Here is a 17,214-nt window from a genome sequence, read left to right on the forward strand (position 1 = left end):
ACTCCTTACCGCGTTCAGGCAGTCCAGTTAGTGCCGCGTTTCAGAAGCTCACTCTGGTTTTTCGAATCGTCAGTCGATCAAGACATTTAGTCAAGGCAGGAAACACGAGTGCTCAAAACAACTTTCATTTTATTGCCTCACAACATTAAGCGGCAACTACACGAAAATCAAATGAAGTCAACTCTACAATCGTACAGCAACAATGTCTGGTATCAACCAAATGTTATGAACATATGACTCCCCAAAAATCTGATGGAAACCCACGACAATCAACACCCCCCCCCCCCCTCCCCGCATAATAAACGCATGCTGTTTCAAGTTTAGTTAAAGGGTCATATCAGTCAAATGTGTTGTGAACTTTGACCTAAAATATATATTATTAATTTATTAATACTTGTCAATATTTTATTTCTGAGAGGGTGGGGGGCATAACATGTCCTTTAAGGCACTTGTTTCACTTTCTTGAAGAGCTCTGAAATAAATAAAATCTGAAATGCACCCCTACGGCTTTCCGTCACTGGACAGCGCACGAGCCGCCGGGTAGGAAGTCCTGCACGTACAACGCCACCGCCTTGGTCAGGTAGGTCATGCTCCCAAAGCGCCCGCTGGGGGCGCTGTCGTACAGCAGCTTGCACACTCCGGTGGCCGGGTCCCGCTCCAGCATGTGCTCTTCTGCGCCCAGGTCTCTCTGGGGGGGATGAGAGCAAAAGCTGAGCGAGGTTGAGGGCTTAACGGTTTCATCCAGGGTGAGCGAGGAGGACGCGGGCCTCCCCACCTGATCTTTGCAGAACATGTCGTTGGCGAGCTGGACGATCTTCTCGGCGTGGACGATGGAGCCGATGCTGGGGATGTCCACGTCAGCCAGCATGGTGAGCACCAAGATGGCCTCCACCAGCAGCTGGCGGTACTCTGGCTGCGGGACGCGGTTGAGCACCGTCTCCACGTGGACCGCAAACTTGATCTCGCCGGGGGTCATCTGGGGATTGTCCACATCCTGCATTTGAAATCTCGTCCTCCCGGCCCCCGAAACACTGACATCATCGTCGTCATGATTTCCCAGCGTTTGCGCCAGGGTAGGCTGAAGGATTTTCTTTGCTTCTATTTTTGATTTTGTAAATGGCACAGCCAAATCATATGAAAAATATTTTGTGAAATCACCATAACTTGTGATCATAATGTCACTTTCCTTATCTTGCTATATTTCATCCCCCAAAACGCAGAGCAGCCGTTTTGATCTGCAGTGGCTGGACAAACAAAGTTGGCTCAGACGTCCCGATTTCAGTTTTTCAAGAACAATAGTACGTATAATATAATAGTAGTCAATCAGTACGTCACACAAAAAGTGTTTGGAGACGAACGTTCGGGCTCAGCCTGAATTTGAAAGAATCGTCCGACGCTTCCGCTATCGACGGACTCACCTCTCTGGTGGTAGAAGACGGGAGGACGTAGCCCTCGATGGACAGACCGTGACACTGAAAGACAACATGGGACACTTTCAAGCCATCCGCTGCATAAGTGCACGTCCTGAGTAAGTCTCGAGTCTTAACCGTAAAGTTTCAAGCAAATTACGGCGGCGTTGGCAAATGTCAAGTGACACAATCTCACTTTCTGCAGAATCTTCCAGACTTTCTGGTAGAATCCGACGGGGACGCGGTTGAGCGATCCGTCCAGGCGCCTCCTGCGCAGCCACTGCCCGTGTCTTGTATCCTTGGCGACCGCGGCGCTTTCCGGAATGTCAAGCGACTCGATGGAGGGAAGTCTGTACCTCTGAGGCGGCGGAAAGCAAGCAAGCCAAGAAAGAAAAAAGCCGCCTCTTAAGCCTCGACGCTCACCAAAGGTTTTCCGTAGCTAACGACGAGACAAAGATTTTTTTATTTGATTTTTTTTTTACCCCTGAATCGATGTTGCTGATGTCCAGTGAGTGAGACCGAAGGCTCTGATGAAAAACAAATGCAGGAAGCAGAGTAAAACCCACAATGCCAAGAAGCAAGACACACACACACACACACACACACAGACAGTTGGAGGTGACAGACTTTGATTGAACACACCTGAACACCTTTTAACAAACAGGCTTACAATCATTTCTCGAAAAAACGCGCACATTCTTGGAACCTTGTGGACAATCAAAAACAATGATGGGATATTCCCTTCAAAAGGGAGCTCACTGCAGAAGCATGTCCTCCGCCAGCGAGGTCAGAATGAGCTTCATCGATCAAAAAATATTCATGCCACCAATCAATCGTTTCTTCCAGCGTAACGGCAAGGAGAGCAGAGCAGAGTTGGAAGCGAGCAAAAAAAAAAAAAAAAATAGCAAAGGCGGAAGCAATGGCGGCTGCTGAGCATTTTATCACCTTGCGAGCGGATGTCGCGCTCTGCTCCGGCTGAGAGGGAGAAAACACATTTTTCGGGACTCCGATTTTACGCGTACGACGCCACATGGAGCAAAGTCTTGGGACAATTCACCAATGGATCAATCGGGGGGTTTAATTCCATTTGAGGAGTTCCGCTTTGACACGAAGACGCTCGTGCTTGTGACTTTTTTTTTTTTTTTGGGTCGGCGGAATGTGTCCCAATACTTTTGCCCACCAAGCGGTTACTTTGCGCTTCACCGGCTGGTCACCTTGACTGCGTCTGTCAAAGACACTCGGCGGTCCGCCTGCAAGAAAAACACCAGATGACATGCTTCTTCCCCCATCCTCGGCCATCAGAAGGAAGTGAGAGGAAACGCGGCGAGATGGAGCAATCGCGCTGATTAAAACGCTTGAATCGGCAACGTTTTCGTTCCAGGGGCGCAATCACTTCCATGCGGGGGATTATTTGACACAGCCCGTTTCTCTGATGCCTCTACCCCAATGAAAGACGGTGAATTAGCACCAGAGAGGAACATCATCACCTGAGTGGGCCCTCTCAGAGACTTGCGGTGCTCCAGCTGCAAAGAAAACAAGTGAGAGGGCTGAAAAGCTGAAGCTCAACTCAAGATGGGGTGGACACAACCGAGTTCTTCATATGCACACCAGCAGATGTGGACCGCGCCGGATCGGTCAAGAGAGGTGGAAAGGAGGAGGTGAGTCTGTGAATTTCAGTGCTGTTGTGAAAAGTGTGGAATGCTTTGCAATGTTGGGAGTCATTCCGAACATCCTGAAAGAATCTTTTGACTACTGTTGAGCATTCACACGAGTATTTGTCCGAAGCAACAGGTGGCGCTACGAGCCCAGCCCCAAAGGCTATTTTAGCCTCAAGAAAGTCAACTGAATGACTAATTCTGTCACGTCCCGTGTTTGCCAGCAGGGGGCAGGCCCTGTTGCCACCTACACACCTGTCACCCATTGGGGACTAATTACTCAGCCTTTATTAGGACGCTCTGGCAGTCTACTCACTGCCGGAGAATTCCACGCCGTGCCAATTCTCTCGCTTACTACTAATTCCATTCGTTGCCTTGAAGCCTTGTGGCTGTAATTGCGCGTCTTTATATCCGCTCGTGTGTATTTCTACGGTTGCCAATTCATTCTCCTTGCTATTTTTCCCGCAAGCGTTTTCCGTTACCTCCTTAATTTATTCCTGGTCCTTATTTTTGACCAGCGCTTTTTGTTGTTGCTCCCGGATGGGTATTTTGTGTTTTTGTATTAAACCTCGTTTGTTCTCTGACAAACCTTTTCTGTGTCTGCTATTTCGGGGATCCACTTCCTTATTTTGTTGTGCACAAAGCGATCATTGTATCGCTTCGGGCACAACGTGACAAATTCCAAGATGGAATTTGTCATTCAAAAAAAAAAATCACACTTTGAGGGTCATCATATTTGACCTTCCGCCACTCAGCTGTTAAGTCAAGGCACCAAAGTACGGTGGTACCTCTCCTCAGGAAATTAATTGGTTCTGGAAGAAATTTCTTAAGTAGAGACGCGTTTTCCATGTAAATGCCCTAATCCGTTCCAAGCCCGCCCAAAGTTCAGACATAAAGCTTTTCTAAAGCATAAAAATGCATCAAAATATGTAACAAATACGTTACAATTAGATGATTGCACAATAAATGAGAATTGTGCATAATATCAAAAACAAAGAAGAGAGTAAAGAATAAAAATGGTCATTTAGCTTAATTGGGTCCTTATCGTTTTTTTGCCCTCTGTAGTTCATTTTCTCTCTCAAAAGTGTTTTTTGCCTGGTGTTTTGTCAAGAACTGATTCAAGGCTTTTAACAATCCTTCGAAAAAGTACAAGGTAAACATCAGCATTGTAACTGGCGCCAAGACTGAGTTGTTGGTTGCCATGACAACAAAAATACCATTTATTTTAGGCTTGTTGTTTTGCAAAAGTATTTCATATTTCTATGTGAACTTTCATATTTGTTTTTTCTTTAAATCCTCTGAATATGTTATTTGGAATGTTTTGTTAAAAATCACTTCCGGGTCACGTGCCGTGGATAGCGAGGAATGAGAGAAAGATCGAGAAGACAACTGGAGAAAGAGAGTCAGAGACAGAACTACGATACCGTGTGGTCTACGTGATTTACTGTAACTTGATCTACTTTCGGTTTACCAAGGTGCACACAGTATGTCATTTTATGTTTATTTATTTAATGTCCTGCTCAAGATATTGTAATTTTGATTGTTGTTTGAAATGCGTTTTAGTTTTCACGGTGTTCCACGATTAAACGTTTCGGACATCAGTACGAGTTGTCATCCTTGACCGGGGTAGAGACGAGCATAGTGAGCGATCTCCCGACCGGTGAACACTTTTTCTGGATTTTCACATTTACGTCAACTAACGGAACGAAGGACGCTGCATTAGACACATATCCATCTATTTATCGATCTACACACATAGACACAGAAGGTGGGGGTCCCGCTTAGCCAATGGGATGCCAGGAAGATGTTTGGTCATAGCCAATGGCAGAGCAGCTAAAAGTCTGTTGCGTTCAGGAAACTCTGAGCTGTGACAAGCAGCCCACATCCTTTATTTTTACCTTTTCATATCTTGAAATTTCTTTTGTAACGAGAGGCAATATTTTCCTGTTGAGGCGTTTCGTAACTTGAAAATTTCGGATGAAGAGACGTTCGTAAGTAGAGGTACTACTGTAATTAGTCCGTCTGTGAGTGGACAGGCCAATGCTAGTGGCAAAATGCTAACACCGGCGCTGAGGTTTGCTTCCTACCATCTTCATGTCACTCTTGAGCTTGCTGATTCCCGCCCTCTCGCTCTTGGTGGCGCCCACGTTGCCGAGGTGATGGATGGAGATGGCGGCGCCGACGCCGCTGTCCACGTCTCTCACTGCGCGACGACAAAACACGGGCGAGAGTGAGGCCAACGCGCCGGACCGCACTTGAAGCCCAGATGGCGGGCGCGCTCACCGCTGCGCTCCACGCCGAACTCCTTCCCGCTCAGGATGTGGTACAGGAGGTTCTTCAGCTCCGAGGGGCTGAGACTCATCAGGCTTTCCGTGGCCTCTTCGCCTAAATGCGCACGCGGTCACGGAAGGCCTCGTATTTGATGAACAATTGGGCCTACTGTGGTACTTTTTTTTAATGTTGGTGCTTTTGTGTGCTACTTAGCAGAGTTAATTTTTTTAATTTTTTTTTTTAGGTGGCGCTTGGTGTAAAAAACTTGACAGCTTTGCTCGACAACAAAGGCAAAATGTAAAACGAGGTACCGGAGCAGTTGAGTGACTGGGCCAGCTCCGTGGCCATGACCTGGATGATGAGCCCGATGCGGAGACGGAACATCTCGCTGAACAAGTTGGGCTGCGTCCTGATGCTCATGGCCAGGTACACCATGATTTCCTAAGGGGGAAGAGGCCCAGGGTGAAGGAGGGGATGGATGGAAGATGGGTGGGGGGGGGGTCTGGATGTGAACTCACCTGGGTGAGAATGGCCACGCTGATGTTGTTGTCGCTGGCCTCGTCAATGATGGATGCCAGCTGGTCCAGAGGGATGGGGGCCGTGATGGTCTTCTCTCGGGGCTCCGGGGGCAGACCCACGGTCAGGTGCTTCTGGTGGGCCAGCAAATCGGAGCAGGCCTGTGGGTGGGGGAGTTTGCATATTCACCCGGTGTTGCCAATGACCTAGCTATGTTGAAGTGAGTTGAGGAGTTTTAGTGTGACCCAAAATAAGACACCATACAGCTGTCAGTGTTTGTGGGAATCCCCCCCCCCCCAATGCGTACCGAGTCCAGCTCCTCCACCTTCTTCCTCAGCATGCCGGAAATCAGCCTGATGATCCCCCAGTGCTTCAGCTCGCCGGCCTTCTCGTACAGGTCGCCGAGCAGCGACCGCACCGTCGGGCCTTTGCCGTGCAGGCCGGTGTCCCAGTCCATGCCCCTGCGTCGGTTACAAGGAGCCGATGAGCGCGTCTGTGACACGCGCGTAGGCAAACAGCAGTACTTTCGTAAATCCATCTTTCCCAAGGAATGCAAATTAATTTGAGATCCCCCAAATTTGGAACATGCCTTTTAAAGAAAAATAGCGCACGCCAAAACAATTACTACATATGCACCGTCCCTGAATTTTCATCAAGGAGTGATTGACTATTTTTTTTCTTCAAAAAAGAATTGTAGTCAGGGCATGGAGTTTTTGCTTTGCACAACAAGGATTTACAGTCGCAAAAGGATTGCGTCTGGATAACACACGAGGATTGTACCTTTGCCTGAATTGTGACACGGGATTCTGGTTAAGGTAAGCCATTTTAAACTAAAAAGAACATCATTTTTAGCCGGAGGTTTTGTTGCGCTTGTGTGCCGGACCGCGAAGTAGCTCGAGAACACTGTACAGCAGGGGTGTCCAAATTTTTTCGTTTGGGGGCCGCATTCAGAAAAATGTAAGGATGAAAGGGGCACTTTAAAATTTGTCAACCTTTTGAAACACGCGAAAGTCAGTCGAGTCATGTCATTTTTAGTTTTTTTTTTTGTCATGTCGTGGGCCGCTGAAAAATGGATGGCGGGCCGTAAGTGGCCCCCGAGTGGGTGTTTGTACACCTCTTGCTTTACATTAATAAGATAACGAAATCGTACGTCAAGAAGGAAACTTTTTTTGCTGCTTTAATTCCATGACCTTTGTGCTGCTCCTTCTGAGCGCGACATACAGACGTACTACACGGAGATTTGATGATGAAACAGAAGACTCTCGTAAATAAACGGCTTTTAGTTGTCAAAGTTGCAAGAACACATGATTATTGTTATACGCTCATTTCTATGTGCTGTTTGTGTTAAAAGGTCAGTTGTTTAAGGGTTTATAACTGCAGCAATATCGAGGCTAGCTTTGTTAGCTCGTTTATGGCATTTCTCATTGCGTTAGCATTAAGCTAACGGCCCTTCGTAAAACCAAATTATATGGTTTGATGAAATCTTTTCCAGGAAAACGTCAAGTGGGAGTGGCAAGAACAACAATGACAAAAAAACGGCTGGTAACTCGAGAATCTGGTGAGTTGGAGCACTCGTAAGTCAAGGCGGCGCCATTTGAGGCGAAGCTCACTTGTCTATGAAGAGGATATAGAGGATGTCGGCTTGGTCTTGCAGACTTTGCGTGTCTTTCAGGAGGCGCGCCAGAGCGTAGTAATCCACGGCTCCGCTGGCGTCGCGCGGCACGCCGCTCTCGGGTGTCACCGTCACTTCTGGGACCTGAAGCATTACAACCCAAACGTTTCCGGACCTTCGTGGTGCCGAGGCGTCCATTCGACAAGAGAAGGACCTCGGATCAAGTAAGCGATATTGGATCCCTGACATCAATGTAGCGGGCGGGAGCGGCGATTCGTTTCAGGTGAGCTCAAGTCAAGACTCACCCGATTGTCCGGCGGTGCGGAAGAGTCCGGAAGGTTCAGGTTGAGGGACGGCTGATGTGAGCGGAACAGCTTATTGGGCAGGTACATGTTGACCTCTGGAATGCGTGGGGAAGGAGGAATGACGGTTTTGTCGAAAGCGGCTCCAGATGACAAGTTCTGCGGCTGCGCCCACCTTGCACGTTGAGGCCCTGGGCCTTGTTCTTCAGGCTCACCATCTCTTTGGTTTTGGTGGCGGCCGCCTTGAACTTGCCCAGGCCTCCTACCTGCGCTTTGGACTTCTTGTCGGCCGCATGGGCCAAGAGGTGGTCCAGGTACTCAGCCAGATCGTCGGCCTCTGTGGGAGGGAGGAGGTGGGTGCTGTAGCTTTTTGTTGTTTTTTAAAATTTTTAACTCAAATTCCTATCAGCCGTCGCCAATCAAGTGTTAACACTGAAGCGCTGACATGTGGGTGGCATCGCAGGCAAACAAGCATTCACGTTCACATTCACACCTCGGGACAATTTTTCAATGAAGTGAACGTGGATTTTTTGGGGGACTGGGGGGGGGGAGGGGGACTATGCGAGCAACTCCACACAGAAAATCTGCAGGCCGTATTCCAATTTGGAACCTCAAATCTGTTAAGCATACGTGCGAAACGCTAGCCAAGGATTTCTTAAACTTTTGGGATCAAGGGAGTATCCGCCCCCCCTCCCCTGTACTCTTGGTATGCCCACGTTTTCAATTGTGTCACGCAGACCTCAGTTTGAGAATCCTTGGACTAGCCCACCGTGAAAGCAAAGCAATGCAAAGGCCTCTTGCGTTTGCTGCCATGAAGAGTAAAGGGCTGTTCACACGGCAAGATTTGGTCCGGTGCTGCGCCGGGGCTGCCCCAGTAGAGCGTTCACACGTGCAAATTAGCTCCGGCGTAGCCCCGGAAAAGAGCTTATACCAGACCAAATTTGCTCCGGAGCAAATGCTCGTTTGCGAAGCAGCACCGGTGTAAATTTGCACGTGTGGACGCAACTGGGTTAAATTAGCTCCAGAGCAAATGCTTGTGAAGAGTACGTATGGCGAGAATGCGTTGCTTTCGTGCTCTGTCGGACTTCCGTAATGTGTTGATTCATAACGACACAAGACTTGGCTAGTAACATCTTTCCTTTTCTCGGAGACTGGACTGTCTCGGAGTTGTTTGTTCCTTTGTTGTTTGTTCACAACCCCCCGCCCCCCATAGAATTTATTTTGTCATTTCCTCTCTTGATTTTCTGTTTGGCGCATTAGTGTTTGCTTTTCTGAGTGTCACTGAAGTCATCGTTCATTTACGTTTCCTTGGGGCGGTCACTCTCGAGCAGAAGGCACGGAGACCGAGAAGGAGAAGGACGTGCCGGTCCAGTAGTCGCTTGAGTTGTGTATATACATTCATTCATCTTCCGAGCCACTTGATCCTCACTAGGGTCACGGGGGGTGCTGGAGCCTATCCCAGCTGTCTTCGGGCAGCAGTCGGGGGACACCCTGAATTGGTTGCCAGCCAATCACAGGGCACACAGAGACGAACAACCATACGCACTCACACCTAGGGACAATTTAGAGTGTTCAATCAGCCTGCTACGCATGTTTTTGGAATGTGGGAGGAAACCGGAGCACCCGGAGAAAACCCACGCAGGCCCGGGGAGAACACGCAAACTCCACACAGGGAGGCCAGAGCTGGAATCGAACCCGGTACCTCTGCACTGTGAAGCCGACGTGCTAACCACTGGACTACCGGGCCGCCCTGTGTATATACAGTAAGTTTTAAACAGAACCAACACGACAGCTCGTTTGTTTTCTGTCGTTTTGCTCCGCTGCAGAAACTGCCGTGTGAACGCAAGTGAACGCTCAGCGGCTTTGTACGTGTGAACGCTCCACACAATTTGTTGCGGTGCAAAATATATTGCAACAAAATATATCGGTGCAGCGCCGGAGCAAATGTGTGCCGTGTGAACGGCCCTTAAGTCATCTTGAGGCGGAGAGAGGGCATGTGGGGTCAGGGTACAGTTTGATATGATCTATTTGGAATGATGGGAAAAAAATGACCGGAAGAAGCGGGAGAAATCCGGTGGAAGGACAAGGAGCCAAGCCGTCGCCCATTCGTCCTCTGTCTCCTCTGCCCGTTTGCTTACCGTCGTCACAGCCCAACTCATGCACGTATCCCTCGCCGTCGGCGTCAGCAAACTCGTCCTCGGCACAGATGCCCGTGCTGCCCGAGGCCTTACCATCCAAGAAGCTGAGGTGAGCGAAACACGAAGTGGTCAAGAATTCCGACAGCTTTCCCGTCTGGATCCTGGAGAGGGGCGGAGGAGCAAGAGCCACAGCGTTTTATATAACAGCGGTGGAGATGGACTCAGCGCGGCCGCAGTTTGACCTCGCTCCGCCGTAGTAGCCATCCTGTAGTTTCTTCAGGGTGGCGAGCACGGCAGGATCCAGGTTGCTGTGGTCTTCGGCTGTAAGGCGTTGGAGGATGGACCTTAGAACCGCGAGGTGGTGTGTGAGGGGAAAAAAAAAATGCTCACTCAGCATCGTCTGCGAGATGGGGAAGGTGACGGTGGGTCTTCCCGTCATCCTCCATCTGGACGACAGGTAGGAAATTTCCGTCCTCAGCATCTCCACGATCATTTTGTTGTCCAGGGCCAAGTAGAACTGCTGGTGGTCTAGAAACTGCGGAATGACGGCATGACGTTAAAACCTTTTCTCCCTCCTTCATTTCACGCAGCACAATGGAACCTCAGAACTGGAAGGCACACATGCAAATCACTCAACTAGATTTTTGGGGAAGGACCCTTTAATAATCCATACGCAAACGTGACCTATTTTTCAGAAAACTGCCGTAGTATAATTATTATTTAGGAGAGGAAAAAAAAAGTTAAGAAGAGTCATATAGTCATATGATAATGTTGTTTTTTAAAAGCCATTTAGCACAAGGGAAGAAATTGAATTAACAAAATGCACTCACCCACTCACCTGAGGAGTGAATGAAAAAATGCTGTTCCTGATGATGTAGAATTTGGAGGTTCCCAGCTCTCCGATCCTCCTGTAGGGCCGTCCCGTCAAACCCAGTCTGGGGTTCCGACCTGAAGCACAGCGGCGTTGAGACACCAACCGCTCTCTTCGTCATTCCGCGGATTTTTTGCAGAGGCGTACCGAGTCGGGCGTAGATGTGGCTGAGCACTCGGGAAGGCTGCACGTGGATGGGATGGATGTCGGCCACCGTCTCCACGTTGATGCCGTGCTTCAGCAGCAGCTGTTTAATCTCTTCCGTCTCGGCCAGGACCGACACTGCCAGCGCAGAGCGGGAGCGAGAAGAGGCATGTTAGAAACTGTCAAGTCAAGGCTCGTGGTGAGATCCGCCCCAATACGTTCTTTTATCTGGCCGCTCATACAACTCAACTCTATTTGGGAAGCAATTCCTTTGCATACCACAAGAGGGAGCCCACACACACACTTTTAAAACCACTGACTTCAGTGTATAAACGATTTCCTGAAGCGTAGAGCTGCCAATGTGGAGTAAAAATATTTTAACTGGCAAATACGTTTGAACGTATTTGCGATTATGTTTGAACGCATTTGTCGGGTCAAAATACTTTACTTTGGCAGCTCCACGCTTTCATACAGACTCGCACGTACACACCCGCGTGATCACACAAATGCAATACACAACACCTTTGTTGGATTCCCCCCCATATGCTCTCCCGTCTTCTATTATGGCGCGCCTGGACAATGGGATGTGGTGGCGCCTTGCTGGCTACGAAGGCTGCCTGCCCTCTGTAATGTTGACCCCCCCACCCCCACCCCAAAAAAACTAACCATCCCCACCTCCACATGCGCTCGTGCACTAGTCTGTGTCTCATGTATTAATTTCAACCTGTTTGCCTATTTTTTATTAAAAATCAAATCCATATTGTGCTCCCCTGATAGGAGCTCAGTTAGGGGTTGTTTCCCCCCCCCCCCTTCCCTAATGTTTGCGCAAATGGGGTGCTGTAAAGAGCGACTTGACGAACTCCTGTTCTGTATCCGTGACTTGGACGGGTTGTGTCTAAAAAGCTATTGCGATTCTGGTTCCGCCTAAGCGCTGACCTTGCACCACCACGTCGGGCTTGGGGATGGTGGAGAAGCGACGGTTCAGGGGGTCGATCTCTCCGGGAGCAAGAAAACCCTGGGGAGCCGAGGGAAGCATGGGGGCACGTTATCATGATCAGAATGTTTTATTTGGCGTAAAAAAAATGTGACACTGACCTCAGATAAAAGCTTTCCCAGGATGTAAAGAGACTGTCCCCACTTGAGGGGACACTTCCCCATGGGAATCCTCTCCACTGTGTGAGGATTGACATACTCCTCCTCCACCTTTTTGCCAACAAACACAGAATCAAAAGCAAAGCGGCAGACTGGAGTTGATCTCGCGCGAGAAAAAGTAGACTTCGACCTTGTCTGGCGGCACGCTGTAGAGCTCGGGCAGCAGTCGGATTCCGTCCTTTTGCTTGATCAAGATGCCCTCTAGAGCGTCCTGGTACTCCTGCACCTGCATGCGGGGACAAGCAGAATCTTCTTTTTTTTTCAGTGGGAGCCAGACAGAAGGATCATTAAAAAAAAAAAAAGTAACGATTCCGTCGCTGTATGTGAAATATGAGTTGCACAAAGCGAACAATGTTCTCGACAAGCGCACCGACGCCGAGATATCTGTTGTGCAATTCGTGCGGCGGGATTGCGCCGTACCTGCTCGGGGCTGTTGATGAAAATTCCATCCAGGATGAAGTATGTCCAGAAGAGAGGCCATTCGCACTCGATGTTCTCAAACAATTTGAGCTCGGCCGACTCGTAATACAGACGGTTGGGATCCTGAGGGCGGGGGAAAAAAGACGGCAACAATCAGAGGCGTCGACTCAGCAGATTCCCTCCTGCTCTTGGCTTCCCGTCGTGGACCTCTTTGGGAGTTTTGTGTCCGTCTCGGAGGAACCTGCAGCAGCCGTAACGACCCTGAACGCACACATGCAGACAGAATAGTCAGGTTTTTTTTGTTTTGTTTTTTTTGGTTTGCCCCGCAGCTCTATAACTGAACCACAAAGGAGATTCAGATGTGAGCACCTGCAGCTTGGAGATGATCTCCTCCTTGGTCACGTTGACAATATTTATGTCCTCCACGGCAAAGGCGGGATAGGAGATGATTGCCAGGACCCCGGCATCCACCTCTTTGGAGATGGAAGCTCTGGGAAGCATGGAGGTCAGGATGGACTAACGAAGAGAAGAACGAAGAACGTAGCTTCACACGGCGCCTCTCAAACCCAACACCAAGTCTCGTCAATCAGTTAATTGAAAACAAACTGTTCGATAAGATTACATGCAAAAAGCTAAATGCAACTATCCGAACTGTACTGAACAAATGTCCCGGACTGGATTGGAAAAAATAGTGTCAGCCACTGTAACGTTATGCACAAATTGAACGTCACGATTCTGTAATTCTCTTGCGTGCCACCAGAGAGCGCACGATCACTGACTGAACGGTACCTGACAGTGCTGGATGTCATCAGCGAGGGCGTGGACGACCGATCCGGGTCCACCTTTGGCTCCAAAGAGATTGAGATCGTCCAGAGCCTCCAGAGCTGCCTGGAATTGGATGGAATTCGTGAAGCTGAAGGTTTCTGATTCCTGATTCGAAGCACCAATCTACATTTACTTTGGCCTGCATTAGTGCCAATGACATGAGTATCTTACTCATCTGTTAAGACACTGTTCATACCGAAAGGTTCATCCACCTTTTGGATACATCGTGTATTTTTAACAAAGCACTGACAGTCAGCAGCTCCACTTTATGTGCATGGCTAGTTGTGGTTTTGTGTAGTTTTGGTGTTTGTTTTGCTTTAAAAAAAAAATTATAATTGCGAAGTGACTGTGGTGCTTTTAATTCCTCAATGAAGGCGCAGGTCGCAAACGCACTGCTCGCCACTATGTTTTCGTGCTAATTACATTCCGCCGTGAAGCCTGATTCCCCGCGTCTTAATTTAGCCACTACGCATTTGTGTGTGTGTGAGTGTGTGTTATTTCAGAGTGGGAATCCATTCTAGGAAGACACGGGAAACCTGATCCCTCCCCGATCGCCACAAGGCGACAAACCTCGCTCACAGTGCGGCTCCACATCATGATTGCAAGGTCAGTGCAATCTTACAACCATTAGTATCTGGAATTTGGACCATGTTGACTTGGACAGGTACTTTTTCTTTTTTTTTCCTGTCAATGGGAGTCCGTTGACTAATAGCGATGCGACGTCCCAATTTGCTCTCTAGCATGGAGGTCGTTTAAAGATCGGCGAAAAGGTCACAGGAGCGATCGGACACCCCCCGGGCGTGCTGGCTGGCGCCTCTCGATGACCTACCTTGGCCATGCCAATGGAGCTTGCATTGATCTCAGTGATGCCCTGGTTGGTTTTGTCCCCTCTTTCCCACATCCCATAATCCTGTGAACAGCCATTGGGGGACTCGGTGAGGCACTCGGAAGGTGGATTTAAACACTCAGAAGGTGGATTTAAACAAACGAAGCATTAAAAAAAAAACACTCACTGCCACTTTGTAAGCCGCCTCGATGTAGAACATGAGATTCTGCACCACGTCCACTTCATCCTGGGTGTAGACGATATGAAGACCTGGCACACAAAGAAACATTTGATCATTTACAAGGCTCGAACAAGCTAAATGTACCGGGGTCTAAAAAAAAGCTCTTGCAAATGTGCTGCCGTATGTTATTTCTTGAATCTTAAACGAATGCCTTTGGCAAGCAACGTAAGCTAATTGTTCTTTGTTTTTTAATAAGATGTATGCTTCACCCAATTCATCCCGATTCATATCTTCAATGGACATATTTTGCATCATTCTGATCACAACACAGCAAATTTGAAATGTGAGCGCGTTTCATCAAGAGGGCAGGAAGAGCGCTCGTACCGGATGCCGTCATCTGAGCCAGGAAGAGCAGGAAGAGCGAGGTGGCGTCCACCTGCAGGTGCCCCCACTGGTTGTCGCCGACTACGGGAGCGCAAGTCCCGGTGTTGTACTTGGCGTGGAGCGAGTCGGACGTGCTGCGGCTGTACTTGAACTTCTCCACTTTGTCCAGCTGCAAGTAAGGAAAGATTCCAAAGCCAGACCAGACAAGAAAATGCGTCAGACACGACGAGCTCATAGTGGCGCCGCCTGCACGGAGGTGTCGCCATATACTGTACCTGCCGCATAATGCACTGCAGGACGCCTCTCATCAGCTTCACTACGCTCTGCGGAGACGGACGGACGGACATGGTCAGCAACGACATGCACAAGTAGAGGTGGCAACAGTTCTCACACTCAGCACTTTAGTAGAAGGACAGATTTAAAAAAAAAAAAAAGACTCTGGTAAAAGTACAAATTCCGCTGCTGTACTTGACTAAAAGTTTAAAAGTGAAAACATACACCATAAAGAGTAGACTTCTTTTTGCACTTGCAAGTCCAAGTTAAAAAAAAAAAAGACTAATTGGCTCTTTTGTCGAAAAACTCGTAAGTCAGGCTACTTGGATCTCAAGGCACCACGGTACGGACAGCTGAAAAAAATGAATGAAGCACAGTTAGCAAGAAATGTGTACTTTTTTATTTCCGCCCACCTGTTCTAGTTCGTAGGCCTTCGCCTTGTCTTCATCCCTGTCGGCGTTCTTCCTGTAAGCCAGGCTGAGAGCCCACACAGACACGATGCTGTAAACGTTGTCGCGGACCCAAGCGTCGGGCTGGTCGCCGCTTCCGGGCAGAAGGCCCGTGACGGGGTTCTGTGAAGCGCGCAATACTGATTTATTGTCTCTTCAGCCCCCAAACAAAGAATATTACAAGTGTTGACTCGCTATAACAGAGATTTTTTTAAATTTATTAACTGCTTGCCAACATTAATTTTACATTTAGGACCTACAAACTCAAATCTTTTTAATCTATCCTGTTGTTTCGCATATGTTAGCATAAAGCAAGCTAACCGGTTCAAGCAAAATGATATGATTTGGTTGAACGAACATTTTGTGTTTTTTGTGCTTAATTCTTTTATTTTGCTTATGTGTCAGTTTAACAGTCATACTTTAACTGGGAATGACAAACAACTTTAAGAGAGCATATTATTTGGAAACTGCGAATGAGAGTGAAATCGGGTGCTGTGGAATATTTTGTAAGAAGGTTAAGTGTGTTTTTGTCAATTGAAATGTCTTCACATGTGTGAGAGGAACTGACATCTCATTGCATGCCTGCATAATTTTTAATTTTTTTTTGCTTCAGGGATTATAAGGAGCAAACGAGTAAACACAAATCTGCTCTTTACTGGGTATATTGTGAGAGAAAGCTTACTTGGCAACTCCTTCAGCATGTTGAAGAACACTGGCTGCAAGCCTGACATTTTCTCCGCAAGTGCAAATCCTTTGAGCATGGAAGTTTTTTTCCCCCCCATAGCTTCAACGTTTTAGCGGACCATTTTGGCCAAACGTTTGCATGTTTAACACCTGTCGGTGCAGGTTCGTGGTTATGTGTGAAGAAGGTGCAAACTATCATTTAGGTCAATACACGCAACACGAACAGAATTGCGCAACCGCGTTTTTACTTCCCATTTGTCTAGGCAATGTAATGAGGGGAGGAGTGGCTGTTATTTAAGTTTATTACTGCGATACTACACCATTTGAAACACTCACTTGGTGCTGCAGGATGGTTTGCTGCACGATCCGGGCATAGTTGTCCAGTTTTACGCCCGAGTTGCTCCTGCTCCTCATGGTGACAAGCTTTGTGGGCCTCGCACTCGTAAACACTTGACAAACTTGTTAACTGACCCGCACCGAAGTCATTGGTTCTCTTGGTGCTCAGAAAGAGACAGGGATAAGACGGGCAACTTCGGACTCACAGCAAGCCATCCGGGAGACTCGTAGTAAGCTAGCGGTCAGGAGCCAGGAATAAGCGGATATGGCGTATGTCCTTTCAAAGTAAATGAAAGCCAATGATCGCCAAGTTTTACCTTCAAACTAAAACCACCCAAAACTGCGTTCAGTTGTTTACGTTGATGGGAGTGCATATGTGGTCTAAATAAACGCAGAGAAAATATAACGGATACATCAAAATTTTACCTTCACTGCTAATGAGATGTTAAAAGCTTTTGCGCCCTCTACCGCTACAAGGACGAAACTGAGGGAAATGACCTCTAGAGCTTTTTGTGGCAAGATGTATAAAATACAGCGATAAGTGAGCCCAGAAGGCACACTGACCGTCAATGTAAAATGCAAAATTTATGTAAAAAAATTTGTTGGGGGGGGGGGGGCAGGTTAAAAAAAAAGCTAGTGAAAAACTACAAAAAGTCCCAGCTTGCCATACGCCCAATCGAGTCCTTCTTTTTTGAAACGTCCCACCAGGGATAGGATAATTTCTTGTCCCCTCTTCCTATTGATTGTTTAAAAATTAAGTGTTCTA

At 48.0% G+C, this 17,214-nt stretch overlaps 1 protein-coding gene across 6 annotated transcripts; it reads right to left on the bottom strand.

The window, feature by feature from the left end:
* Positions 1 to 112: 112 nt before the first annotated feature.
* phka1a (phosphorylase kinase, alpha 1a (muscle)) lies at positions 113 to 16,724 on the bottom strand. 6 transcript variants are annotated; one of them, XM_052063132.1, is made up of 34 exons: positions 16,449 to 16,724; positions 15,393 to 15,551; positions 14,982 to 15,029; positions 14,707 to 14,875; positions 14,329 to 14,411; positions 14,145 to 14,225; positions 13,280 to 13,378; positions 12,860 to 13,006; positions 12,698 to 12,751; positions 12,491 to 12,613; positions 12,201 to 12,296; positions 12,014 to 12,121; positions 11,855 to 11,933; positions 10,922 to 11,056; positions 10,742 to 10,851; positions 10,294 to 10,438; positions 10,146 to 10,224; positions 9,997 to 10,064; positions 7,941 to 8,102; positions 7,769 to 7,863; positions 7,462 to 7,607; positions 6,159 to 6,312; positions 5,854 to 6,012; positions 5,647 to 5,776; positions 5,348 to 5,449; positions 5,152 to 5,267; positions 2,897 to 2,932; positions 2,624 to 2,659; positions 2,355 to 2,384; positions 1,892 to 1,936; positions 1,606 to 1,767; positions 1,419 to 1,472; positions 776 to 976; positions 113 to 688 (listed from the first exon to the last, which is right to left on the bottom strand). In XM_052063132.1, the coding sequence occupies exons 1-34, from the start codon at positions 16,524 to 16,526 to the stop codon at positions 515 to 517; spliced, it is 3,663 nt and encodes a 1,220-aa protein (XP_051919092.1). In that variant the 5' UTR covers positions 16,527 to 16,724; the 3' UTR covers positions 113 to 514. The 6 variants fall into 6 exon arrangements, with proteins under 6 accessions (XP_051919092.1, XP_051919065.1, XP_051919075.1 ...); XM_052063105.1 differs by having other exon boundaries at positions 9,904 to 10,064; XM_052063115.1 differs by lacking the exon at positions 2,897 to 2,932 and having other exon boundaries at positions 9,904 to 10,064.
* Positions 16,725 to 17,214: the final 490 nt, after the last annotated feature.

The sequence above is a fragment of the Hippocampus zosterae genome, chromosome 1 (genome assembly GCF_025434085.1).
Source record: "Hippocampus zosterae strain Florida chromosome 1, ASM2543408v3, whole genome shotgun sequence".
In the NCBI taxonomy this organism is placed as follows: Eukaryota; Metazoa; Chordata; class Actinopteri; order Syngnathiformes; family Syngnathidae; genus Hippocampus; species Hippocampus zosterae.